Raw genomic sequence first — 27,367 nt, forward strand, 5'->3', positions numbered from 1 at the left:
TATAAACTATAGTAGCCATCTAATGTCACTGACTTAATAAATGGAAAAACTGGGCCACTGAATTGTCAACCATCATACAGCTTTTCTTCAACAAAGCAGTCCAATGCACAAGTCATCATCACATCAGTGATTACGATTAATGTGTCTGGCAAAATGACTAAAGTGGTTTTTCCTAAAGTGGTTATACATCTTATTGAGTCATATTGTAGTTATTAGCCAGAGTTAATTTTGAACAGATAGATGGGGAGATACTCATGTTTAGGCCTGCACGATTTGGAGTCTCTTCCATTATCTGCTTCTTTCGCTGAAGCAACCCAAAGGCTGAAGAGTTGCTTAATATTACCAAGACTTCCAATACCATCTCTGAAGTAAGACTGTACTCAGATGTTGTGTCAGGATTACATGAAGAGCAATCTTGTCTAGAGACTGGTGATGTTAAAATCCACGGGACAAACAGATACCCCTGCCCGAGTTCCCACTAGCAGCTCACTATAGTTTTTTTTTTGGTATGTGATGCCAGTCTTGGCTCTAAACCCCTACTTCTTTCTTACTAGGTAATATTCCTAGGTGCCAGAGCAGTGAGGAAGTTGTTTTTTTCAATAACATTTACTTTAACAAAAACTCTAACAAGCGCTAGGTCTGAATTCTACTTCAGTAATACTGCTATGAATTCAGAGTAGTCTTCTCTTGTAAGAGTTTAGTTTCCAAAGAGTTTTCCAACTGGTATGCTGCAAAGGAGTTCTAGGTGGACAAAGACATCAGTTCTCATCAGCCCTGGGGAAGGCTGGGTGGCACCTGGGGCGGGGGGGACTGCGCTGAGAGTGGTGGCAGCCATTTACCCAAGTACCTCAACAGACGCTACCGTTTTCTATATACTATTACACTGAACTCAAAGAGGAATGGTTCTCCATGAGTGACAAGGCCATTCTGGTAGCTACAGATGCAGTCTTCCAATCTGATTCCCCAAAGCGTCAAGTAAACCTAGCACTGAAGCAGTCAGGTTAATGAGCTTCACTAACTACTCCCGCACTTGTTGAGGAAACTGGGAAGTCATGTCATTTTAGAGCTTGAGGAGTTCCTTTGCAGGCACTTTATTTTGTCTCCCAAAAAAAGAAAAAAAGAAGGTGCCAGAAGAGCTCTCTGAGAAAAATAATAAAGCTGTCGATGCTGCAGGTTGCGGGAAGATTTACCTGGCCTTATGGCTTTCCTACCGCTTCTTCCTCGACATTAAGACTAAGGCTTTCATCCTCCTGATGTTGAAAAGCACATTCCCCTCAACTTCCATAAATCTGCAAAACCTGAAAAGAGCCCCAGTGTCACTGAGTAAAAGAGCCGGCTTTAGGAATCTCACTGGAAGGAGGGGTGTCTTCAAGCCTCTCACTGCTAAGCCGGACATTTCCTAACACTGGACAAATTGTACATCCAGCTCGGGGAGGGTGAACTGCAGTGGTCTTTTACCCTCCGAGCCAATTGTTAGCTTTTCACAGGAATCAGCAGGGAAGCACATGTGAAACCTCTGTGGTGCCGGTGAGCACCCCCATGCCTTGTGTGACTCTGCATGTAGATGAAGCAGGCTGGGGGCTTTCCGAGCCGCGGCCGGGAGTTCTCAGAGCAGCCCTTTTCTCCCGCGGGGCTCCCTGCTGGGACAGCCCTTTTCAGTGTTCTACCCCCCCTCGATCTCTTCTCCTGCACAACACAGGGCAACTTGATTGAAATAAAGACCTAGGGAACATGTTTTATTTTCTCCTGTTCAATCCATTTTAGAAAAGCTTTTAATTGGTTTTAAAAAGATGCTAAACAAAATGTGATGATGTTTTTCAGTCTTCATGAACTACAGATACCACTTTTTATACTTTCAAAGGGCTAATAAATCAATCATGAAATTAACTCCCAGCTAAATTTAAAGCAAACCCACTGAATACCGGGTTCATTAAAAATCTATGCATTTACTTAGAAAAATTTAAAATTCAAAGAAAATTATCCTAGTAACTGAAATCTGACTTGAATTTTTAGTCCTACACTGAAAATCCAAGACCAAAGCAATCACAAAGGGAAAAAAAGAAGGCTTGTGAACCAGTTTTAATAAGCCAATTTACAACGAGGGAGGGGTGTGGGGGAGGGGAGGAGGAGAAAAGAGAATATCTTGATACATAACAACATAGTGCCCCTGAAGGGATTCTTTTATTTGAGCATGTGCACACATGCACACATAATTTTTCTGTGTGAAAGCTGGAATTACAACAAATACAATATTAAGGATTCTGTGGCTGATATGATTACTATATTGTATCCATGCACAATTCCTCTTTTTAAAGAAAAATGCCTTCAACTTCTGTTTTCTGGACAGTGGTAAAAATAATAGTTTTCTACCATCCTACGTGGCTCTACAACACCCAGATTCATACACTTTTAATATTTAATTGAAAACATCTGAAAAACCTAACATGGATAATGGTTTGGTGAATTGAATGCTTCCACTTTAGAAAGACAAATATTCTCGACACTGGATCAGCCTGAAAATTTTCCCTTGTTCTCCTGAGAGAATACACACTAATTTAAAAAGCAAGGTGGTACAGAAAAAGCATATTTTTATCTTGTCAAATGTACGCCAACTAGAGATATTTGAAACATTAACTTCTCCGGCCACTGATGCACTTATATAGCAGGCCAGGTCAGAGTCACCAAATTCTGATTAATGACAGGCTGGTAATCCTTAAAAGAGAATCCCTGCCATTTCCAATCACTAAGGCAACCAGATCTATCTTTGACTCCTTACATATTCCTATACCTTTCCTTTTCAGTCCTTAGAGAAATGCATTCCACATCCCTTTTTAATGATCCAATCCCTGTTTCTAGGACTTCTCCCAAGTTGGGCCATGTACCTGGGATGCTCAGTCCTTGCTTCTAGTTCTCCCTATAACCCTCCTTTCCTCATTTAAGTAGCTTCTGCAATCACTTTCTTCTTTAAAATCTGTTTTATTGAGATATAAGTCATAGAACACACAATTCACTGATTTACAGTGTACAATTCAATGGTTTTTAGTATATTCACAGAATGTGCAACTATCACCATGATCAATTTTTGAACGTGTGAAACACCCCAAAAAGAAACCCCACACCCATTAGCAGTCACCCCTCATTCTCCCTATCCACCCCTCCCAGTCCTAGGCAACCATGAATCTACTAGATTCTGTTTCACAGATTTGCCAATTCTGGACCTTTCATACAAATGGAACCAATCTGTGGTCTTTTATGATTGGCTTCTTTCACTTAGCATGTTTTCACGGTTCATCCATGTTGCAGCATGTAACAGGACTTCATTTCTTTTTATTGCTGAATGATATTCCATTGTATGGATATGCCATGGTTTATCTGTGAACATCTGGGTTGTGTCCACTTTTTGCCTGTTATGAATAATGCTGCTTTGAACACATGTACAAGCTTCTGTGTGGACATATACTTTCATTTCTTTGGGGTATATACCTAAATTGTTGGGTCATATTGTAACTTTACCTCTAACCTTTTGAGGAACTGCTAGGCTATTTCCCAAAGGCTGCACAATTTTTATATTCCCACCAGCAGTGTATAAGGGTTTCAATTTCTCCATATGCACAGCAACACTTATTATTATCTGACTTTTTGGTTATAGCCACCCTGGTGGGTATGAAGTGGTATCTCATTGTGGCTTTGATTTGCATTTCCCTGATGGCCAATGATGTTGAGTATCTTTTCATGTGCTCGTTGGCCATTTGAAATTTATTTATTTTTGAATGTTTTCACTTTAATCATACCTTGCCAAATATAAATTACAACAATACAAAATAGTTAAGCCCACCAAAATGAGCACTCAAAAAATATCTTTAGAAGTATGTTATCTATATTTTTTGTTGAATAGGTTATTCATGAAGTACATCTGTATAAACTTGTGCCAGACGCTGTGAGATTTAAAAATATTAGATAATGTTCCTTTCCTCAAGAATTTTACATTTTTACAAAATGGAAAGTTATTCCTAAGTCTTTAATCAAAATGCTGCAAGTCTTTTTAATATGCTCTATTTATTTCTATCAGTATCTATTCTGGATTACAAATAATTCTCAACCAGGGAATGTCTCTCTGTTTAAATAAATGTATTTAACAATGTAAAGGACAAACAGTTTGAAAAATATCATTGAAAAATTATTCTTCCTTCTCCCAAATGACTTCTAGCATAAATTCTTTTTAGCTAAAGATTGAATAAGATATATATATATATTTTTAAAGATTTAATTAATTTATCTGAGCGATAGAGAGAGAGAGAGCACGAGCAGGGGGGAGGAATAGAGGAAGAAGCAGGCTCCCTGCTGAGCAATGAGCCCAAAGCGGGACTTGATTCCAGGACCCTGGGATCATGACCTGCTTAACCAAATGAGCCACCCAGGCGCCCCTGAATAACATATAAATTTAAATGCCTGGAGAAAGTCTCCCAATCTAATACTTTTTAAAATGCTATTTCATAGGGAAGGATTTTTTTGTATGTAATACATACGGACATTGGGGTTATTTACTTTTTCCAACAACTTTATTTATAAAGATTTTATTTATTTACTTGAGAGAGAGAGAGAGAGAGACAGAGTGAGTGTGCCTGTGTGAGCAGAGGGAGAGGGAGACAAGTAGACTTCCCACTGAGCGGGGAGCCCGACACAGGGCTCGATCCCAGGACCCTGGATCATGACCTGAGCCAAAATCAAAAGTCAGATGTTTAACTGACTGAGCCAACCAGGTGTCCCTTTTCCAGTAACTTTAGATTTATCTATTTACATATTTATTGAAGGAATCAGAGAAAGGAAAAATACTCACTTCTCTAACTTCAGCCTATCTAGGATGAGCTAAAACTCCAATTATTGGGAATGATGGTTTATGGAAAAATGATTACAAAATTCTTACAGTGCATATATATGGTAAATTTTCAAGGTTGTTGTACCTTATGTTTCTTTTCACTATTCTAGAAATACAAAAAACCAAAAATATCCTAGAAAATCAAGACCCATCACTTTTAGTTCTAACACACACACACACACAATTTTAACTGTTAAATTAAAAAGCAGATTCACCAACTTAACATGAAATATTTTCCATACAGCCCAGTTAAGATCTCTAACTTCAAATACAAGATTCCCATAGACATTAAGATGTTTTTCAAGTTACCCCTTTGTATCTGTCTTTGGCATTTCTCAAAGGTTACAGCACACAAAATCAATCAAGAGAATTTGTCTTGTGTCATAGCCAAACATGCTCTGGCAGCCTCTACATAATTAGCATATTTAACCAACCCCCATAGATTACTTTTAAATGTGTTAAGTTACCAAAATCACCAGTCTCTAGTAGCCACATCAATAAAAATGCAACCACATGAACAAAGATCCTGGCTATGAACTCCCTCCTCAAAAGTGCCACATGACACAAGAGAAATAATTTAAGCTTAACTGTAAACATTTTTTAAAAAGAAAAAGAAAAATCTGCCTACAGGAAATAAATATCCCCAAATATAATTTCTTAGGAAAAATCTCTATCAAATGACAAATCAAACAAATGGGAATGTATATTCGATCCCTTCTACATGAATATCATGATCTCTCATGGGAGATGAAGGTGGCCAGAGATGTGTAATATACTGGGGAATTTACAGAACAACAAAAACAGAACATTAATCGAAACTAGGATTTTGGGATATTCAGAAAGGAAACTTCTCTGTTAAGAAAATCATTTACCTTAAAACAGAAGGCCAGACCAGATGACTTTTCCAAAGCCCCTCAACAACAGAATTTTATGTTTATGATTGCTCGCTTATTTAGCAGCTTATTTGCACCATTATATGCAATATACTGGAAAAATTCTGTGAAAATGTTTCTTATGCTATTTTTTACCTGAGGAGGTGCCTTTTTGAGAAGCACAAGAAGAGCCTGTAATACCAGATTAGAAAATCGAGGGCCAATAGGGACATAATCTGGAAGAGAAACATTGCTATGTTTTAGGGATTCGATACACATCTGCACATATTCCAAACATTCAGATTTTTCTGCATCAAGAGTAAACATAGTCCTAAGGAACTGTCATGCAACTAACGATAATTAGAAAAATAGTATCTGCAATAACTCAAAAGCTTAAAAGGTTATGTAAGAACTCTCATCTGTAAATTTTTTTTTAAAAGCTTCTAAATATCCATTTTGAGTTCAGGTAGACATTTTTTTTTTAAATTTTATTTTATTATGTTAATCACTATACATGACATCATTAGTTTTTGATGTAGTGTTCCGTGATTCATTGTTTGCGTATATCTTTGTCTAATATTTGGAGACAGTTGTTTTTGTTTTTGTTTTTTTAAGGAAGAAAAAAACCCAGGTGTATTTACCAAGCATTTCCAAGAAATGACTGCAAACTGTGGTAATACAGTAAGCTCACAGGCAACAACACATACTAGAAAATGAGTAGAGGGGGAAATGGCAATTACTAATGTACGTAAGGTACTTCAGTGTAACTGAAATGATGGTAGAGTCACTAAGACTGGTCCTCAGATGGTGAAGAACAGAGAACTTTCTAAAATTTTCTGCTAAGCTTCTACTAATTCTTCAAGATTCAGCATAAATGCTCCTCCCCAGCTTTCTCTGCATACTGCATATATATGTACCCTTGCCTTATGCTTAGAACTACCTTCAGGCACCAGCCCTCTGAAGTCAAAAGTGATCTTTCCCCTTTTCTGAATATCCAGAACATAAAGCACATTCTACTTTGCAGTAATTTTTACCAATGTGTTACAACAACAGCATGTTACTTATTTTTTCTGAGACCCTAATAATTCTAGCACAGTAGTAAGGGCTCAGCTTACTTGTCAAATAAATGAACAAACAAGTACAGATAATAACTATTCATACAAGTGAAAATATACTCAGAGGGCACACATTCCTGACATAGTAGTGTTGCTATGACCACACATCTCAATTGTGTTTAGATAAAGGAATTTACACAGAGCTATGAGTTTGTGCTTAAAAGCTTTTAAAGAAATAATCCTATAAACTAGGCTGAAATGTATCAAAAACAGCAGACCAAAAACCCCAGGTCACTAGATAAAACTATCACATTAAGAAGACCTCAGATACACCTGATTACATATAGGTACGTCTTTGCTTTATAACAAACATTGCCTTAAGAAACAAGAAAATAAATAACGGAGGACCTGAAGCAAGTCTGAAAATCATGAGGAAAATGTGGTAAGAACAGTTGACTTGAAATCATTACTACACCATTTTGGATAGCTTAAGAAGGGATTACTCAGGTGTTGGGTAGTATTTTCAGAAGTTTATGAAGTCACCATGTGGGTTCAATTTCAACAGTTATCACAGCATCCCGAGTCACTATTATAATGCATTGATTCCAGATTTATCTAATTTTTGAAATGAAATAAAATATAAGTAACAACACTTTTCTGGCATTTACTGGGATATTACACCTTATGAGTTGCATACAGGGACTGTCTTATTATTCATCTTTGTATCCTGTAGCAGTGCATTTTATTTTATTTTATTTTTTAAAGATTTTATTTATTTATTTGACAGAGAGAGACACAGCGAGAGAGAGAACACAAGCAGGGGGAGTGGGAGAGGGAGAAGCAGGCTTCCCACAGAGCAGGGAGCCCAACGCGGGGCTCGATCCCAGGACCCTGGGATCATGACCTGAGCGGAAGGCAGACGCTTAACGACTGAGCCACCCAGGCGCCCCTGTAGCAGTGCATTTTAGCATAAGAGATGGGTAATCAATATTTAAAAATTTTTTTTTAACTATACAGCACCTGTAAACATTTCAGAATGTTTTCAACACTGTTACCCCATTTTTGTCTGCACAATTACTCAATGGGATAAGTAAGGAAGGGAACACAGCCTCTGTTCTTATAAAACAGGCACATTTGATTTCATTGCAAAAATTAGGTAAATCTGGAATAAATGCATTATAACAGGGACTCGTTCTTATAAAACAGAGACTGAGGTACAAGAGAACTTGCAGCTTCTCCCAAGTGTTATTTCACTCCATTCACAGGCCCTTCTTCCCTTAGTTCTGTCGAAGTTCCTAAGTGGAAATTCTGGGGTACAGGCAAGCTCAGAGGTACTAAATAGCAAATATATCCATCAACGGAAACTACTAATCATTTACTAGGGGCAGAGAACTCTGTGGAAGAAACAAAATAATATGAGGTGTGGGCCCTGATGGGAAAGCAGTTTATGATGGAGTTACGGTCATAAGGCATATTTAACATGAATACCATCACTGACTTCAGATATAACATAACATAATTCCTTGAAAGACAAAGGAAAGTATTCTTATTGCCCTATAGTTTATAAATACCCGTTATTTTTCTCTTGTACTTTGTGAGACATTAGTGTAATGTCGCAAAGAAAGTACAATGTCAGAGGTTATGACTTACCAAGCAGTCTTTCAATGTCATCCACAACCACACAACTAAGCTGGGATTTGTACGCATCATCAAAGATCTGGAAGAAAGTAAAACCATTTATTATCTCACTCCTCTCCATAATTTCCAAGAAGATAAAATTTAGTTAATTCTTGAGTAATGCCTACACGAAACACAGTAAAACACCAATATTTCAGGCTCTCCTACATTAGAATTTAACAGATAATAGGATTTTAAAACTAAGAGTTCTTACAACTTAAAAATAGGAAACTGAGGCCCAAACAGTTAAATGACTTGCTCAAGATGACACAAATGGATCTTGGCTGAGCAAGGAGAAGGGTAATGCTGTTTTCAGCCCCACGAGCTGGATGTGTCACACCTGGGCATGCTGAGGAGCAGCTGGTCATGAATCAACTGACAAATCCCATCAAGTATATCACAATGGTCTCTCCTATGTCAGGAGCGTGACTTCAGTGTTGTGACTCAAGAGCTAGATGGAGCCACAAGGGATGGGTAGAATAAAACTGAATGTCGTTTTATTATTGGTGAGAACTGTGGCCCTGTTAAGCAGGAACAACACTAAGAGAACAGAATCCTGTTCACTCAAATCAGACCATAATGGTCAAAATGTTCGCGGAAGAATTAAGGTTGGTTATAAAGGATTAGACAGATGTATCTTTAGAACCAGACAAAAGACAATAGTACACTGTCTTAAGACAGTGAAAGAAATGCAAATTAAAGCAAGCAGTAAAGGAAGCTATTATATCCTGACAAGGATGTAGCAATTTCAAGCCAGACAGAAGACTTAATTTATGTATAAGTTGGACGTAAGTGCCCTCAGCCTTGAGACCAGCCTTTTCATAAATGTGGGGGTTCCTATTCTAGGGGCTATAACTGGGGTTCAGGGCACCCCATGGATGTCAACGGTAAGAATTAATTTCTGCATCCCAGCCCAGTCTCCCTGGTTGATAAATAACCTCAATGCACCAAGATGGTAACCACACCCTCCACCCATCTTGCTTGGGGTGGCATAATATTCTTTTGTGGTTATCTTTTAACCAGAGATAATTAAGTATTAGGCACAGAAATAAAGTAAATCACGTCTTCAGTATTAATATTTTTCATATTAAATTTAAAGACAACTTGTGTATACTTGGTCTCGAAAGTATTTGTAACAATTAAGAAAATTTACCCTGTCAAGATTAATAATTAGCCTTACTAGTTCGTCAAGATTAATAGATTAGCCTTACTAGTTCAATTTAAATACGCCATTGAATAATTCATTTTGATAAACTTTTACGTTGGAAGGTAAAAGATAAACTTAATAGCCTTACAAATGGTAAAGATAATCTAAGATGCACCATATTTATATTATTAGCTGTATTTTAATTTATTACTAAATAAATATAATTATAGTTACTTTGAAACTCAATGTTTTGTTAGACAAACAACTGAAGTACTTCAAAGAGAAAATAAAACATTTTAAATGTGTAAATACAGTTTAAAATATTTAAAGAAATTTAATTAAGCTGTAAAAGTCCCCTTTGAACTGCTAAATTTCACTAGACCTACAAATAGAATAAGAGATGTGACTGGACTTTTTTAAAGTTTGTTCTCTTTTGTGTTAAAAAACTAGGTTTTAAATTACAAAATTTTAATATGTTGATTTTTCATTTTTTAAACCTTAAATTAGCTATACATGGTCTTTTTTATGCTCAAAAGTCACCCTCAAAGATGCAAAACAAAAACATGGCAAAACAAATCAACTCAGGCGCCTGGGTGGCTCAGTTGGTTAAGCGACTGCCTTCGGCTCAGGTCATGGTCCTGGAGTCCTGGGATCGAGTCCCGCATCGGGCTCCCTGCTCGGCGGGGAGCCTGCTTCTCCCTCTGACCCTCCTCCCTCTCATGCTCTCTGTCTCTCATTCTCTCTCTCGCAAATAAATAAATAAAATCTTTATTTACACACTATCAGTTCTCTAAGGTAGGGATTATGTCCTCAGTATTATGTATTCAATGTCTGACACTGCACTGGTGCTTCATAAATGTCTCCTGTATGCCTATAGGAAAGAAAGCCTCTGTTGCTTTCCTTTGCACCATCCCCTTTACCCCTCAGTCACTCTCCCATATTGTGTTAAAATCGCATTTACCCCTTCATCCTCAGCTACCTACCTGTCTCCCCGTTGGATTGTGAGCTGGATAAAAACTTGATTCATGTCATCTCGAGGACCCGGCACAGAACAGTATTGATACTTGCCCAGTGAATTCAGTGGTTGAAACAACACAAGTTCTAACTCCATCTTGCCATAGATCACTTGTCTCTGTTCTGCTCTGGTACAGCATTTTGTATATTGTGTACATATTAAGGATTCATTACATTCTTCCTTGTATTATACTAGAATATAAGCACTGGGAAAGCAAGTACTATTTTAATTATCTCTGTATCTTCATATCATTTAATATAATGCCTTACCAGAAAGTAATCAATAAATATTGACTGCAAGAATAAATATGCATTTTATTTTTTTTTTAAAGATTTTATTTATTTATTTGAGAGACAGAGAGCGAGTGCATGAGCAGAGGGAAGGGGTAGAGGGAGAGGGAGAAGCAGACTCTCCACTGAGCAGGGAGCCCGATGCGAAGCTTGATCCCAGCACCCTGGGATCATGACCTGAGCCCAAGGCAGATGCTTAACCGACTGAGCCACCCAGGCACCCCATAAATATGCATTTTATATTCAAGCAGAAATATCAAGTGAGTAGCTGGAGACATAGACTGAAGTCAGGGTATGGAGCTCACCTTCCAGGCAGTGACGCTGAAACCATGAGAGGGGAAGAGACCTCAAGGAGAAATGGCAGAAGTAAAAGAATAACAGGCTAAATACATAAATCTCGAGTGTTACAAATATTTTCGAATTGCCATTACACGTTAAGCATCAATGAAGGCAATGGAGAGAGTAATGAATGAGACAAATATGATCATACCTTCCCAAAGCCTGGAGTAGGGGAAATAGGCCACAGGTAACCATAATAAAGCATGACACTACTATGCTGGAGGAAATACAAGATGAGATGGTAGTGTACACAAAAGAGCTGTGGCAGTCGTTGGGGATACCCACACATATACTGATTTTCTTTCTAGCATGTGGTAGGATTGTAGTTCCCCACCCCCTCTCAAGGCAGGGATGACTATGGGGCTTGCTTCAGCTAATGAAATATGACTGAATATACATCATTTTCTAAAAGGAGCTTTAGAGCTACTGCATGGTTCACCATATTCCCTTTATCCTGCTTTGGCTATCATGATCTCACATGTGAGATGGAGCTTCTATTATGTGTTAGTTTGAGTCTCTGAGAAGCTACAATGAGCAGAGCTCCTCCTCTGAGCCATGATGGACATGCAGTATGAGCAAGAAATAAACTTTGTTATGTTAAGCCACTGAGATTTGGGGGTTGCTCCTTATTGCAGCAAAACTTAGCCTATCCTAACCAACATGGAGGATTACGGAGTCAATGCTGGTATCCTAAATTTAGGAAGTGGCATTTAAGCTGAGATCCGAAGGATAAACAATCAGTGGAAAATGGGGAAGAAAGTGTTTCAAGCAGAGTGCACTGAATATTAGGAGGCTCAGAGCGAGAAAATTCAGGAGCACTGTAGGAACTGACATATAGTCAATAAAAATTAAAATGAAGAGGGGCACCTGGGTGGCTCAGTCATTAAGCGTCTGCCTTCAGCTCAGGTCATGATCCCAGGGTCCTGGGATCGAGCCCTACATCGGGCTCCCTGCTCCGCGGGAAGCCTGCTTCTCCCTCTCCCACTCCCCCTGCTTGTGTTCCCTCTCTCACTGTGTCTCTCTCTGTCAAATAAATAAATAAAATCTTTAAAAAAAAAAAAAAGAATTAAAATGAAGAGGTGTTAGTGTGGTATGCGTGGGGAATGGTAGGTGAGAGATGAAGCAGAAGAGGTGACAAAAGAGCCTGGACATGGAGGGTCTTAAAAATTTCATACCAGTTGAAATTTTATTATAAAGGCAATAAAAAGCCACTAAAGGATTTGAAACAATGCACCACCACGTCAGGTTTATGATTTAGAAACATTTTTCTCGCTGATATACAGAAAAGCATCAGAGGGAAGTAATTAATCATTGTTTAATACTTTAGAACTCCAGGTGAAAGATAATGTGGTCTGGAGGTGGGAAGGGGAATGGGTGTTCTGATAAATGGATGGATTCTAGAGATATTTAGGAGGCAGAACTGAAAGGACTTGGTGATGAATGGGTGTGGTAATGAGGAAGAAACTAGAGTTGAGGGTTCTTTCTGGTTTGGCTACTGAAATAGAGGACAGAAGAGAAGCTGGTTTGGCGATGGATCATAGGTACATGTAAAGAGCAGGGAAAGAAGAGCCTTTTACCTCTCTCTGTATCACCTACCCCCCCAAAAAAGAGAAGAAAAATGGGACATTTCAGCCTCTTGATACATAATGATCAAGCTCTGAGTTGGTGAATACAAGACAGGAGAAAAGTTTAGAAGTAGTTTCACAGTGGTTCTTGGCTATGTTTTTTTTGAAGACTGGACCAAGATAGCAGTCAATGTGGTATCCTATAAATTCCGGTGATGTTAAGGAGTCACTGAAAATAATGTTTGCTCTTCAAATCATTTCTCAGAATTCTACTAAAGGTTCTGATGCAAGCATGTAATTCCATCTGTCAGGCTGTACTAGGGTGGATTAGAGCCACAGGGGCCTGGGATGGTGGACTGGCTATTTGCAGTACTCCATTTTTCCCGAGTCAGTCCTTCTCCCTTCTCAAGGAGAGTATAGAGCTTACATGGCTACAGGAACTCAGTTTGCTGGGGTCAAAACTAATGATAAACTGTACGCTGTTTCACCAATTTATCTCAGATACTGTGTTCATGAAGCATTATAAATCACTTCATAGCTGACTGCATGATCTACCTATAAGATTTGAGAAGAAAAGTACCTACGGCAGTCATTTAATGTAGGTTTTTTTTTTTTTTTTTTTTTACAGACAGCTCTTAATGTACTAATTACTATCATGAGGAGAGGAGCACTCAGGGCTAACTCTCTTAACAACCTACTAACCATGACAAAGACTGCAATTCCAGTTGTAACTTGACCAGTTTCAGTTGACAGGTCAACTGAAACTCCTTTGGGTAGCAACTCTGCTCTAATTTAAATACACACACCCCTTTCACTTCTTACACATATAATTCTTTACCTTACCTAGTCACTACTGTAATATAAGGTCACCATTCTTCCTCTGGATCCTTGTTTTCCGCCTAGGCTCCTCAGCCCCTTCCACTCCTCACCCTCTGGCCCAGGCCCCAGCCCAACGTTCACTAAGAAGACGCTCAGATTGGTGTGGCAAGTATGTGCGATTAGCTGCCAGGTGAAAATGTAAGTGAGAGATTTACATGGTGAGCTGGGAAGTTCTACCATAACTTTAGGTAGATAAACCCAAAAAGGAGGCGAAGTACCAGAAAGAAAGATGCAGAAAAAAATAAAATTGTACAAACTGCCCACTATAACCGAAGTGCCAAACCTGCCCCTGCTAACAGCACCCGGAAGACACAGTGCCTGCTCCAGATCAAACGACGCCAAACGACAGTTAGGCAGGTGGGCTGAAGCTGGAGCTAGTGGATGTATGCCAAAGACTCTTTAAAAATCAATTTAAATTCAGATCCTCTCATTTAGTAAGATAAATGTATGACACTTAAGCCTTTTCTTGTTGGAGAGGTTATCAGCTGGGGATCAGGTAAATAGTTATCATGCAAACCAGGACATATGAAAGGGGGGGCGCTGTTAATAATGCTGGAATAACAGGTAAAAACCAGGATTGCTCAAAGCAAATTGGAATGTGTCTGGTCACCTAGTTTTATCAGGACGTTTCCTGTAGGGCAGGTAAAATTATCAATGCATGTAGTCTTACAGTCCAGTGAGAAATCTGAAAGAGAAGGCTAAAGAAAAAGAATCTGAAGAACTGAAGAAAGAAAAAGTGTGTGAAAGAGTGGCCTTCCATCAACATGGACATAATGAGAGGTCTATTCTAGAAGATGAATAGGATCTCTAGAAAACACAGAATCCCACAGTCTATTTCTGCTCTCTGGTACCACCCCTCTTGTGTGCAAAGGCAGGTACTAGGTCATAAAAGACAAACTAAAATGTGAGGAGACTGGGCTGAAGGCAAGAACCTGCTGGATGCACCACACAAGCAGGGAGGAAAGGGAGGCACGGGGCTCCTGCCACACAGGGGTTGGGGCAGGTCTGAATATGGTCCTCAAGGCCGCTGCAAGCTCTCTAGGCACAGAGCCCACTCCTGGAATCTACAGACAAGCTAGCAGCCACCTGTGTGCAGGGGAGGGGCAGCAGCTGCCGATTCTGGAGTCTACATGAATGCAAATGGGAACACGCCAGCATTAGCTCCATGTTAATCCCAGCCTTTCAGAATCACAAACCACAGCAAAGCGTGTTCTAAGTGGATTCCGTCCTCCATTTTCTATAAACTCGTTAGTGCTCTGAGGTAAGTGAAGCCAAATTCTCTGGTTCTTCTGAGGCTGAAAGAGTTCATCTCAATTCCGAAGTGGCTGGCGTGAAATACCTAGTTAGGAATCTGATGACAGTAGGAATCTGATGACTTAGAAAATCCCTAATGCAGTAAATCTGTCAGCAATTAGTTGAAAGCATACCCTAATCATATTTGGTAGCATATAAAAACGTAAATGAGCAAATTCAAATCGGTGCTATCAGTAATAATCTCTAGTTTCTAAAAATAACTTGGGAGTAGACCAAGCAAACATTAGCTGTCTTCTAATGAAACTGCCTCAGGAAGTGGACCTAAACTTTTGGCAAAGCACTAAAGCTTCCTGGAATGACCTTAAAATCCCTCATTTGTTCTCCCTGCTTTTCAGGAAAAATTCTTACATTTTTCACATAACACAAACCACAGAGTGGGGTATTCTTAATAATATAAAAAGTCACAAGGTCTGAAAGTTCTACTAAAGGTTGCACCATCCTCCTTTGTGTGCCGAAGAGATACAAACGCCAAAAGACAAAGTGTATTAAACAAAACAACACGCGCCTACCCCCCAGCCCTATGGGGACCAGTAGGCACTTCTGGAGTGTCCACTTCTCTCAGTTAATACATGCACAAACTTCGACAAATCAGCTACATGATATATTAGGATGTTAACCAAAAACATCCAAATTCTGTTGCTTAGTAACTGCTGTCAAAAGATCCAATTTCCAGCTCTGCTCTTTGTATGGACTAAACCATGAAAAGAGGAGGATTAGGCACCATGATTCTGTTCTGTACAGACTACAATTTGCAGTGGGATTTACAGGAGGATATTCAAAGAAGATTATTTCCTTCCTGCAAAGCTAGTGGAAAGGAAAATTTCTTCCAATAATTTTCAGTCCTTTAAAAACAAGACTATATTATGTTATTAATGAGTAGTTTTATAAATCACTGATATTCCTACTTAATTTTGTTCAAACAATTTAGTCACATCGGATTGTTCTATTTCATCTCTGTACTGATTGTGTATTCAGAAAGCATCAAGATTAGGTAATTAAAATCAAACTCTATCGTTTTGTTCTTTTGTTCATTTAATGGCACTAATAGAACTAGTAAAATAGATTTAAAAAAATATAGATGTGAATATGGATAAAGGAACTGAAATTTAAAAATAGAATGGAGTTGGGAAACAAACAAAATGGGGGAGAAGATGATCTGTAAACACTTCAAACATCTTAATGGAACATATGGTATCTCCGCCCACCCCACCCCCCAATGTGAGGATAATGGCAGTGTTGAGGAGTTTATCCATGGAGAAAGGATTTATTAAGCAAATTAAGAGAAGTACAAGGTAAAATTTAAATTAATTGAAAATAAACCACTTTCATGTATTTTAGCACCATCCATATGTGAACAAGAAGCAATAGCTTAATTACAATTAGTTGTAATTAAATCTAAGATACTCATTAAAGCAAGCCGAATGACCCTCTCTACTAACAAAAACTCTTACCTCTTGGTTTAAGTAATAAAATGGTATATAAAGATGTTCTATGAATCAACAAATCAGACCACCTCTCTTTAACAAAAATTAATGTGTTAAATTATATGAAATTATAATATTTCTGAGTTTCACCAACTATTGCCATTACAAAACACTTAAAAAATCTTTTAACTTGGGCGCCTGGGTGGCTCAATTGGTTAAGCGACTGCCTTCGGCTCAGGTCATGATCCTGGAGTCCCGGGATCGAGTCCCGCATCGGGCTCCCTGCTCGGCAGGGAGTCTGCTTCTCCCTCTGACCCTCCTCCCTCTCATGCTGTCTGTCATTCTCTCTCTCTCAAATAAATAAATAAAATCTTAAAAAAAAAAAATCTTTTAACTTGAGCACTTAGTCATTAAAATGTAGCTGAAGAAATAATTTTAAATGCTAATCTTTTACCTCTCAAATTGGCAAAAAAGATTTTAATTAATTGTTAAAGATTTTATTTTCAAGTAATCTCTACACCCAACATGGAGCTTGAACCCACAACCCTGAGATCAAGAGGCACATGCTCCACTGACTGAGCCAGCCGGGCACCCTGGCAAAAAAAAAAAATTTTAATAACATCAAGTATGGGTGAGTGTCCAAGGCAATGGACACTCACTCACATGATGGGGCTGCGAGTGTAAATCGGTACAACTTTTTGAAGAGGTGGACTTTATAAATCAGCAGTATTTTTACGTAAGAGTTTTCATACCAATATTTATCAAAAATCTTCAAAATATTAATGTTTTTACTTTAGCAATCCCAATTCTGAGAATTTATCCTAAGGAAGTAACCAGAAATGTATATACAGTATTAATGATATGTAAAAATAACCACTACACTTTATTGAGCACATATGATATCCCAAGGCACTGCATGATACTCTACATAGATTATCATCTCATTTAATTCTGAATATTATCTTCATTTCATAGGTGACAAAACAGAGGCTTATAGGTTAAGTGACTATAAGGCCTGGTAAGTGTGGTGGAGCTGGGATTCAAAGGCAGATCTATCTGAAACCTAAGCCCAAGTTCTCAGCCATTAAAATATGATGCTACTCTTAGAAAAATCTAGTAAGAAAATGGGGAGTAGTGATTTCCCTAGTTTGGTGGTTCTACAGAATATTTTTTTTAATTGTGAAAAAACCTGGAAACAAACTAAATGTTCAGCAAAAGGGGAATGTTTAAACGAATACTATACAGCTATTAACGTAATACTGAAATACATTTTAACGACACTGAAAAAAAAAAAAAGCCATAATATATTAAGTGAAAAAAGCATGTTTAAAACAGTATGTCCAATGTGATCCCCAATAAACAATGTGTGTGTGTCTGAGTATAGAAGAAAACTGAAAGACAAATATGGAGTCCTTTTTTTTTTTCTTCTGTGCTCTTTTCTATATTTTCTAAATTATTTTTGTGATTAGAAAAGCTGCATCTTTGAGGAGGAGCAGCACGTAAAAGGAAAGAAATGTCTTTCCAGAATTGATAAAAAATTATAGATTATTTGTGCTCTGAAAAAAAGAAAGAAAGAAAGTATCCTACTATCCTAACACTAAAAATGAAGGGAAGAGAACAGCAGTGGGAGGTAGGCTAGAAGTACTGAGGAATGGCATTTTCATTTTCAAAAGCAGCCTGGAAGACTTAGCACCTTTAGACTGGTTTGAGCCCGCAGGCTTTTGTCAACCTATCATTAGGCAACAATGTGAAAACTACTTGCAGGGAAAGATTTTGCAATATTTCTAATATATTTCTAAGACACCTATGCCTCATTCTTTTTTCTGTTACTGTACTTAGTTAAAGGGAATGACATTTTTTTTTTCCCCTGAGAAAACCAAAAAGTCTAATATGAATTTATTATACCGGTGACATGGAAATAATTTTTGTAACTTTAAGGGTACATGGATGATCCAGACAGTGAATCATGAATCGAAACAATTTCGAATAAGCTTGTATAGACACTTATTTTTCTATTCCTTAGCCTTCCACTCATCTAAAAGTCTACCTTGAAAGGCTTTAACAATTTAAAGATTAAATCATAAGTTATTAAGCCATTAATTTAACCATTTAAGCCTCTAAACCCAGCACACATTACCTTCCCCCCTCAAGTCAATTTGCAAGAGATTAAAATAATAAAAATGATAATATCTCACACTTACAAAGCAGCTTTGATCTGTAGGAGCCTAAAGTGCTTTTTTAAAACTTTATAGAAAAACTAGGACCATTCCACCCACATCTCAGAGGACATCTGAGGTAGAAGCTGGCAGCTGGTGAAAAGCAATGCAGTAATTTACCATCTGCAAGGAAGACTACTACTTTTGAGCAAGTACAAGGAATAGACGGGAGTTAGGGAAATGCGAACAGAATTAGCTGTTCAATTAAATGCTACATTCAATGGCCACAGATTCCAAGGGCTATTATTTAAAGTTTCACCAGAGGAAGTTTAGGTTCCCTCAGAGGGGGAAAAAAACAAAGAAAAGCCACCCCCACCTACATTAAGGAAGTTACTGGTTCTAGTGATTCTGTCTAGATTTTCCCCAGAAGGAGAGATACTACTGGTTTCACCTCAGACACAGATAAACGGACTATGACATTTAAGTTCTTTTTCTGTCTGGCAACATTTTCCTCTCTTTCACACTCAACTTCAAAGGCTTTTATATAGAATATTTATCTTTTTAAAAAGATTTTATTTATTTTATTTTGAGAGAGAGAGAGAGAGAGAGAGAGTACAAGCAGGGGGAGGGGCAGAGGGAGAGAGAGAGGGGTAAGCAGACTCCCCACAGGGCAGGGAGCCCGCCACAGGACGCTGGGATCCTGACCTTAGCCAAAGGCAGATGCTTAACCGACTGAGCCACCCAGGCGCCCCACAGAATATTTGTCTTGACGGTACAGTGTACAGGACAAGAATCCTGGTTCAAGCTCTGCCCCCTCCATCCATTTCAAGCATGCTACTCGAACAGTCTTCTGCCATCTGCACAAATAAGAAGCTAACTTCTCAAACTTACATTTTTTTGGAGTCTGCTTATTTTAAAATATTATCTTTCCTCTTCAGTCTCTTCCCTTAAAAAAACCTAAAGTAACTGTATCCTCTATCTTTATAAAGTGGGGGCCTAGGAGCAAGGTTAAAGAATTCCAGAGCTGTCTTTATTAGACAGCACCCCAATTCTCAAAGCTCTTTTCTCGGATTCTGATTTTCCCACATCTCTTTAACAGTCAGTTTATATCTATGAAAGATCAAGCATGAAAAATCGGATTTAAGTAAAAGAAATACTTCAACTAGATATAAAAAAATAACTTCTTCACTGTCTGGGAGTATACCAAATCAGAATATCTGGGAACACAGGCTACCAAGTGACATGGAACAGTCATTACATCTTCATCAGTGACTTTTGTTGTTTTTAAAGAGTAGCCACTTACTATCCTAGAAGCCATACATGGCACTTGCTTGAATGTAAGAGAGATGGACCAGATGGTCTTAGAGTCCTTTCAGCTCTAGGATTCTATTCTATGTTGCTCTAACTTTCCCTGACGGTTCAAAGCAGCTGCATTAAGAAGGTGACAAATGGCACTTAGAGATAGGAAGAAGGATGAGGGCTGTGTTAAGTTGACAAGCAAACTCTGATTGTCCTAAAGGACCATCATCCCTTTGTAGGGGTTTTGAGAATATCTTTCCAAAGATGTACCTCTGTTCTTTTCCAAACTACAAAGTCAACCTAATTGACCCTAAACAGTGTGATTTTGTACACTGATTAAAAAAAAAAATCCTAAGTGAGTTTGCTCCACTCTACTCAAATACTTTTTTTAAAAAAAGATTTATTTATTTTAGAGGGACACAGAGAGAGAGAGAGAGAGAAAGTGAACAAGAGGAGGAGCAAAGGGAGAGGTACAAGCAGACTCTGCACTGAGCGCAGAGCCCAACACAGGGTTCAATCCCAGGACCCTGAGATCATGACCTCAGCAGAAATCAAGAGTGGGATGCTTAACCGACTGAGCCACCCAAGTGTCCCTCTACTCAAATACTTTTAACTTGATCTTTCTTTCAATCAAGTCAATACAAACTTAAGAAATGAAAATTAACTGTAATATGTATTAAACAAAACATAATTTGGGGGCACCTGGGTGGCTCAGTTGGTTAAGCATCTGCCTTCGGCTCAGGTCATGATCTCAGGGTCCTGGGATCAAGCCCCAAATCGGGTTCCCTGTTCAGTGGGGAGTCTGCTTCTCTCTCTCTCTCTGCCCCTCCCCCCAATCATTTGCTCTCTCTCAAATAAATCTTTAAAAAAAACCCACATAATTTGGAAGATTAAAGAATGCTAATAAGAATGCAATACAAAGTTAAATCTACCTAAAACAATGATTGTTTCCTCCCAAATTCTGCTGATAATTTAGTTCCACTTGAGAAGAATATAGTTGCTATGGCTTTTACATATGTACATGTACAAAGATAGATATACAGGTACATGTGTACACACACGTATCTAAGAGATAGGAGATTAAAATGAAAGTAAAAATCTTGATACCTTCTTCATGGCCTGACACTTGGCTGTCTCAGAAAAGCCAATCATTTTATCAGGAGAACAGATCTTGATGAAGGGGAAGTTGGATTCCTCTGCAATCTTCGCTGCTAAAGCAGTCTTCCCACTATGAGGAGGGCCTGCATAAAGATAGGAGCACGTCAGGGGAAAAAAGCCAACCTAAGCAAAGGGGAATAAGACAAGTTTAAACGTTTATCCACAATGTACTGAGGTCTCAACTAGTTGCTCATTAACATTTCCTGACACAATTTCATAGCAGACATGTTTTCTCTTATTTATTAGCAACTAAACTTAATGAACTGATTAGCATTTCTGAAAGGTATGATGAAATACATTCCTTCTTTCTTTCTCACAGTCTTAATCTTTCAAACTTCTGGCTAAATATATAAAATGCAAGGGTTTTGTTTCTTAAAAAAAAAAAAGAATGCATTCAAATGCATATCCGTACTCATATTATTAGTTCCATCAAATCATATGTCTAACAAAAAAATATGATCTTCTTAGGAGATGACATTGGGGGCAGGGAAAAAATGCCTTATTGAAGCAAATGTGACTTAAAAAGCTAAAATTTTAAAGATTTACTTAGGCCTTCTCATAAAGGCAACCAAATCTATAAATGTATCTGTATTTGGACATCTCCTCTTTCCCTTCTCTTCCATCCATAAACCAACCAATTCTTCCTTCCCATCTTCTCAGGAACCTGACACTGACTGAATCCTCTTCCCCATTTGTTCTATCTCTTGCTCTTCCCTACGGTCTGTCCAACAGTATCTCAGCATGCTTTAGTCTACCTAACAGTTTAATAAACAAAGCAAAAAACTCTTCCTGGGCTCACACCCCTCAACACCACTCCTTCTCCCTTCAAAATGAAACTTCTCTAAATAATTATCTATGCTGACCACCTTCACTTTTCATTTTCCCTCCATCCTCAAACCAACCCTCTGGTTTCCATTGCCATTACATGGAACAGGCTCCCATCTGGGTCACCAATGACCTCCACGTCACCAAATCCAACAGACACTTTATCTGTTGGCTTCTTAGGAATATTTGATACAATGGATAACTCCTCTTTTTTAAAAATACTTTTCTTGACTTCTGTGATAGCTCCTTCTCTTTCTCTCCCTCTTACCTCTTGCTCAGTCTCCTTTGTCAACTCTTCCTGATCTACTTGGTTTTTAAATGTTGACACACCTCAGAGATCAGTTCTAGGCCCCCTTTTCTTTTCAACTTACACCCTTCTGTAAGTAACCTCACCCAACTCCTATGGATTCAACAGTCTATATACAGACACTCATGAATGTTATTGCCAGCCAGACCTCTCTTCTGAGCACACATATCCAATGGGCTGCTCAACATTTCCAATTCCATTGTCCTATAGGAACCTCAAACTCAACATATCCAAAACTGAACTCATAATCTTTCTTCCTGAAATGTTCTTCTCCACTAGTGTTCCCAATCTTAGTAAACAGCACCATTTACCAGGTCGTGTAGAAACCTGGCGATTTGATAACTCTTCCTCATATTCAATCTAGTTACTTAATATTTCTAAGTTTAGCTTCCCCATCTACCAAATAGACCTAACAGAAGCATCTGCCCTCAGAGGATTGAAGTGGGGTTTAAATAAGATAATAAGTGTAGAGTGCCAATAGAGTGACTAGCAAATAACAGTCCAAAGAATGTTAGCTTAATTATGATTAATAATTAATAATAATAATTATGAAGTCTCTTTTATTCTCTCTCCTACATATTTCTCAAAATGGTCTACTTGGGCGCCTGGGTGGCTCAGTTGGTTAAGTGTCTGCTTTCGGCTCAGGTCATGATCCTGGAGTCCCGGGATCGAGTCCCGCATCGGGCTCCCTGCTCAGCGGGGAGTCTGCTTCTCCCTCTGACCCTCCCCCCTCTCATGCTCTCTCTCTCTCTCTCAAAGAAATAAAATCTTTTTTATTTTTTAAAGATTTTACTTATTCAAGAGAGTGAGAATGAGAGAGAGACCTCTGACCCTCCCCCCTCTCTCATTTTATTTCTTTGAGAGAGAGAGAGAGAGAGCATGAGAGGGGGGAGGGTCAGAGGGAGAAGCAGACTCCCCGCTGAGCAGGGAGCCCGATGCGGGACTCGATCCCGGGACTCCAGGATCATGACCTGAGCCGAAGGCAATCGCTTAACCAACTGAGCCACCCAGGCGCCCAATAAATAAAATCTTAAAAAAAAAAAAAAGATGCATTAATGCAGCTGCTTCTAACCATTGGTTTCTCCTGTATCTTTTCTGACCCTCCAATCTATTCTCTACCACAAAGAGTCATGATGTTTTGAAAATACAAATCTTATCATGTCACTTCACTGCTTAAAACCCTACAAATGGCTTCCATTGCCCCTCAGACAGAGACTGAATCTTTAATACGGTCTACAAGGCTATGTAAGAACTGGCTCCTGTCTACTTCTTCAGTTTCATGTCTAGCCAATGTCCCTTTCTGTTTCAATCCCCTTCCCGCCGAGGCCTTTTTCACATGCCAGTCCCTCTAGCTAGAAATCTTCCCCAATTCCTTTGCTGGGCCAGCTTCTCCTCATCCTTCAGGTCTTGGCTTAATGTGTTTCAGGAGGCCCTCACTCACAGACTTTGGAAGGAGTTAGATTCCTCTGTCATGTGGACTCACCAAACCTTTCTGTTGTACTAATCATAACTGTAAACAAGTAACTAGGGAATAGAATGTCCCTGCCTTTCCGTCTACTTGGTAAAATTCTAACTAATCCTTCAAAGTCTAAAATTAAACACCACCTTTAGCTTTCTTTGATCATCCCTGGGCAAAATGACTTGCATTCACATACACCTTTACACATATATACTGTAGTTAAGAATTTGTTTACGTGTCTTTTGTTCATGACCAGACTGAACTCTGTGAATGTCTTTGTATCCCCAGCAACCGGTTCAGTGCCTAAAACATTTTACTCAATGAATACTTATTTAATTGAATCGAGTACTATGTACTGTCTATTATATAACATAGCACTCAGTGGATATTTATTTAATTAACTCAAGTACGCTGTGGTAGCATACAGTCTATTAAGTAACAGAAATTTAGATACAATCCCACAAAAAAACTAGTTGCTATCATTCATCAGTAACATTCTACCCCAAGAAAATTTTTAATTTATGCACAATATTTATACATAGACTGGATTACTATTTTTAGATTATGAATAGATTTAGAATGGAAAATAATTCATTTTTCTGGAATGTGCTAAATAACTTTGCAAAAGTTTTTTTTTTTCTTACTTTTAATGCCATCTCCTCATTCTTTCTTACCTTCCAAAAGGACGCTAACCAGTGGCGTGCGGTCACTATTTTTAGTCTGCTGAACCAGCAGCTCCCCATCTTCTAGAACTCGTGTAACTGGATCACCCCATTTGATAATACCATTCATAATGTAACTTGCATAATCCTCTTGGTTTGTGCCAAATGCCTATGGAGGAAAAGGATAATTTAAAGCATTTTGAGTGTTAGTATACAAACTAAAATACTTAAAGGTACAAAAGATAAGTAATAATTTCTACACACTAAAAGTGTTGAGCAATATCCCATATTAATGTAAAAAGCTTGAAAAGGAAAAACAAAAAACCCATTATTTTATAACTTCTCATTTAACCTTGTACCCAGTGGTGGAGGAGTTACTTTGGGTGACTTAATGGAGTAAAACATAGATCCTAGGGTCAGATTCTACAAGAGCCCAAGCCCTCATGATCCCTGAGAAAGGGTAGTTTCAACGTGCTTGTTTCTGTAAGGAGTACATTGGTTGTGGCCGTCTGTTAAGAACAAAGAGAAAAAGAGGTTATGGACTTAGAAGCAGTTGGCTCAGCAGACGGAGATACTATCTTCACACTGACGGTAGGTGTCTCGGATTAAAATGGAAAATGAAATGGTAATGAGAAGATCTGGTCCACATCAGCTTGGTAGCAGGGGACATATGTTAAATGGCAGCAACGTAAGCCTAGGTTTGTAAATATAAGATTTAGAATGAGGTAGGAAGGAGCAGCTATACTGAAAGACTGAAGTAGGAGAAAAAGGAAATAAAAGCAATTACTATAAATAATAATCTTAAGGGTGCTTGCTACATATTAGAGCTTAAATCACATCCCTCTTCATTTTCAACTTCTACTTTCACATTGTAACTCCCAACAAACCAGCTGCCAAGAAAAGTCAGTAACGTTAGCACTTAGTGACTTAATTGAATTGCGTTTTCATAAGGTTAACAAGTGAAGAAATGAGTAAGAAAACATAACCCAACATAATCTAAGGGTCACATATCTTGAGAATTTCAAATTTTAAAAAATTATCACATCCCTCAAAAAGTCAGTTTTTCATTACCCAACATATGGAATGATTTTAACATTAGAACTTGTACCTCACAGAAAATCATTCCCTGTAATACTGTCTCTTAACATTATACAGTGGTCTCATTACTCTGTTACTTTGCCACCAAATCACTTTGCACACCACCCTCTCGTCCTTGCACACGCTAGTCTTTTGATCCCTGAATACAGAAGAAAGTTATCATTCCCTGTTCTGGATATGGGAACTGAGTGGCCCTGTAAAAAGTTATAAAGGAGGAGTCTAGGAAGCAGTGGCTGGATGGCTACTGTAGGAAATATGTAGACTGGCTGGCTTTTGTCTTTAATGATTCCAAGTATATACTCCAAGCCTCACAACAGCAGGAGCAAGATACCTGAACCAGGAAACAGTGACCCCCTGGCCAAGTCTAACCATATGTAGCAGTCTTCCTTACATATTCTGTCACTTTATTTTCTGTTTTATCCCCCAGACTCGTGCAATAAATAAAAGTAAGTTATTAATTACTTAACTAAGTAAGTTATCTTAGTTTCCCCTTCCTGGTGGCCAAATTATTCGTCATTAAAAAAATCTTGGCATAAAGCAGTTAGGCTGGGCTCTAATATTTTTGGTAACTATTACGGATGACAGCAGCAAAAGATTAAATTATTTCCATTGCTCGATAACTTTTGAAAGTAATTATTTTATATTTAAAAGTCACAATAGTCATAAAGTAGACAGGGCTAAAACAAATTGATTTTTGTCTTTAAACGAGATACTTGCAACAAATAATTATTGTCAAGAATATAAAAGCAACTTATACAGGCCAAATAAAAATAAAGAATAAACAATATAACAGAAAAATAGGCAAAAGACATGAACAGCATTTCACAGAAGACACTCATATGGCCAATAAACATACGGAGAGATGCTTAACTTCATAAGTAATCAGTGATGTGCAAATCAAAAATAAAATGAGATTTAATTTTACATCCAACTGAATGGCAAAAATTAATTCTGACAATACCAAGTGTTATGAGATGGCAATCTCCCTATCATGAGAAATAATTTTAATTAAGTACTGATTAATTACCCAGCCACCAGCATTAATGTGCAAATGTTTCTCACACTGGACACTTCCAGTACTGAGATTTCCTGATTTTTAAAAGTATGTATGATATAACCTTACAGAATATTGACTAAAATGGCATTTACTTTTCTCTTGAATCACTCAATATCCATACTCACTGGTTTGATATCATTCTCCAAAGAAGCAAGGAAGTCTCCTCTTGTCACCTGCAGGCTCTCTGCTTTCTCCATGTCCACTTCCACCTTAGTACTGGCCTAATTAGAAATGAAAACAAAATGTAAGGACTTCCAAGATGTAAGAATATTTCCAGTCTAACATAATGCCTGAAGACTTAAAAGGCATCTTTTCACAGACAAAAAACATCTCTCTCAAATTCACAAACACACATAACCTTTGCCTGAACAATTCCACTTCTTGGAATTTATCTCATGAATATATCCACAAATGTATGCAAAGTTATAGATATCAGAAGATCTACTAGAGTAATTTGTAATAACAGAAAATTAGAAGCAAATTAAATGTCTAGCAAGAGGGTACCAGTTAAGTAAATTATGACACATCTGTACCAAAGAATGCTGGATAGCTTTTTTTTTTTTTTTTCCCCCAAATAAGGCACGAGGAGAAAATACACACAGAGGGTCTCCAAGAACAGTGGTTCTCGTCCTTGGCTGCATACCAGCATAACCTCTAGAGCCTTTAAAGATATGCAGAAGCCCAGCCCCACTCCCTTCAGCATTTTGATTTGACAGGTCCAACAGAGGGCCCATACATTTATATTTTCATAAAGTGCCACAGGTGATTCTGATGCTCAAGTACGTTTGTGAACCACTATTCTAGAAGACCAATGTCCTACAACTTTGGTTTGCAGTCATACTCAGTGGTTGAGAATCTATGTGCCAGCTCCAAATATTCTGCTTCCTGCACCT

The 27,367-nt window shown here is 38.2% G+C and overlaps 1 protein-coding gene across 2 annotated transcripts in view; it reads right to left on the reverse strand.

The window, feature by feature from the left end:
- Window positions 1-27,367, reverse strand: part of NSF (N-ethylmaleimide sensitive factor, vesicle fusing ATPase) — a 144,043-nt gene that overhangs the window by 20,045 nt on the left and 96,631 nt on the right. For both annotated transcript variants that reach the window (XM_045888722.1, XM_064583410.1), the window contains exons 13-17: window positions 26,600-26,695; window positions 24,332-24,488; window positions 21,016-21,149; window positions 8,454-8,520; window positions 5,905-5,984 (exon numbers count right to left, since the gene is read on the reverse strand). In XM_045888722.1, coding sequence (XP_045744678.1) covers window positions 5,905-5,984; window positions 8,454-8,520; window positions 21,016-21,149; window positions 24,332-24,488; window positions 26,600-26,695 — 534 coding nt within the window. The remainder of the gene's footprint in view (window positions 1-5,904; window positions 5,985-8,453; window positions 8,521-21,015; window positions 21,150-24,331; window positions 24,489-26,599; window positions 26,696-27,367) is intronic.

The sequence above is a fragment of the Mirounga angustirostris genome, unplaced genomic scaffold, assembly GCF_029215605.1.
Source record: "Mirounga angustirostris isolate CCGP_5_RB_7025 unplaced genomic scaffold, mMirAng1.0.hap1 SCAF_17, whole genome shotgun sequence".
Lineage (NCBI taxonomy): Eukaryota > Metazoa > Chordata > Mammalia > Carnivora > Phocidae > Mirounga > Mirounga angustirostris.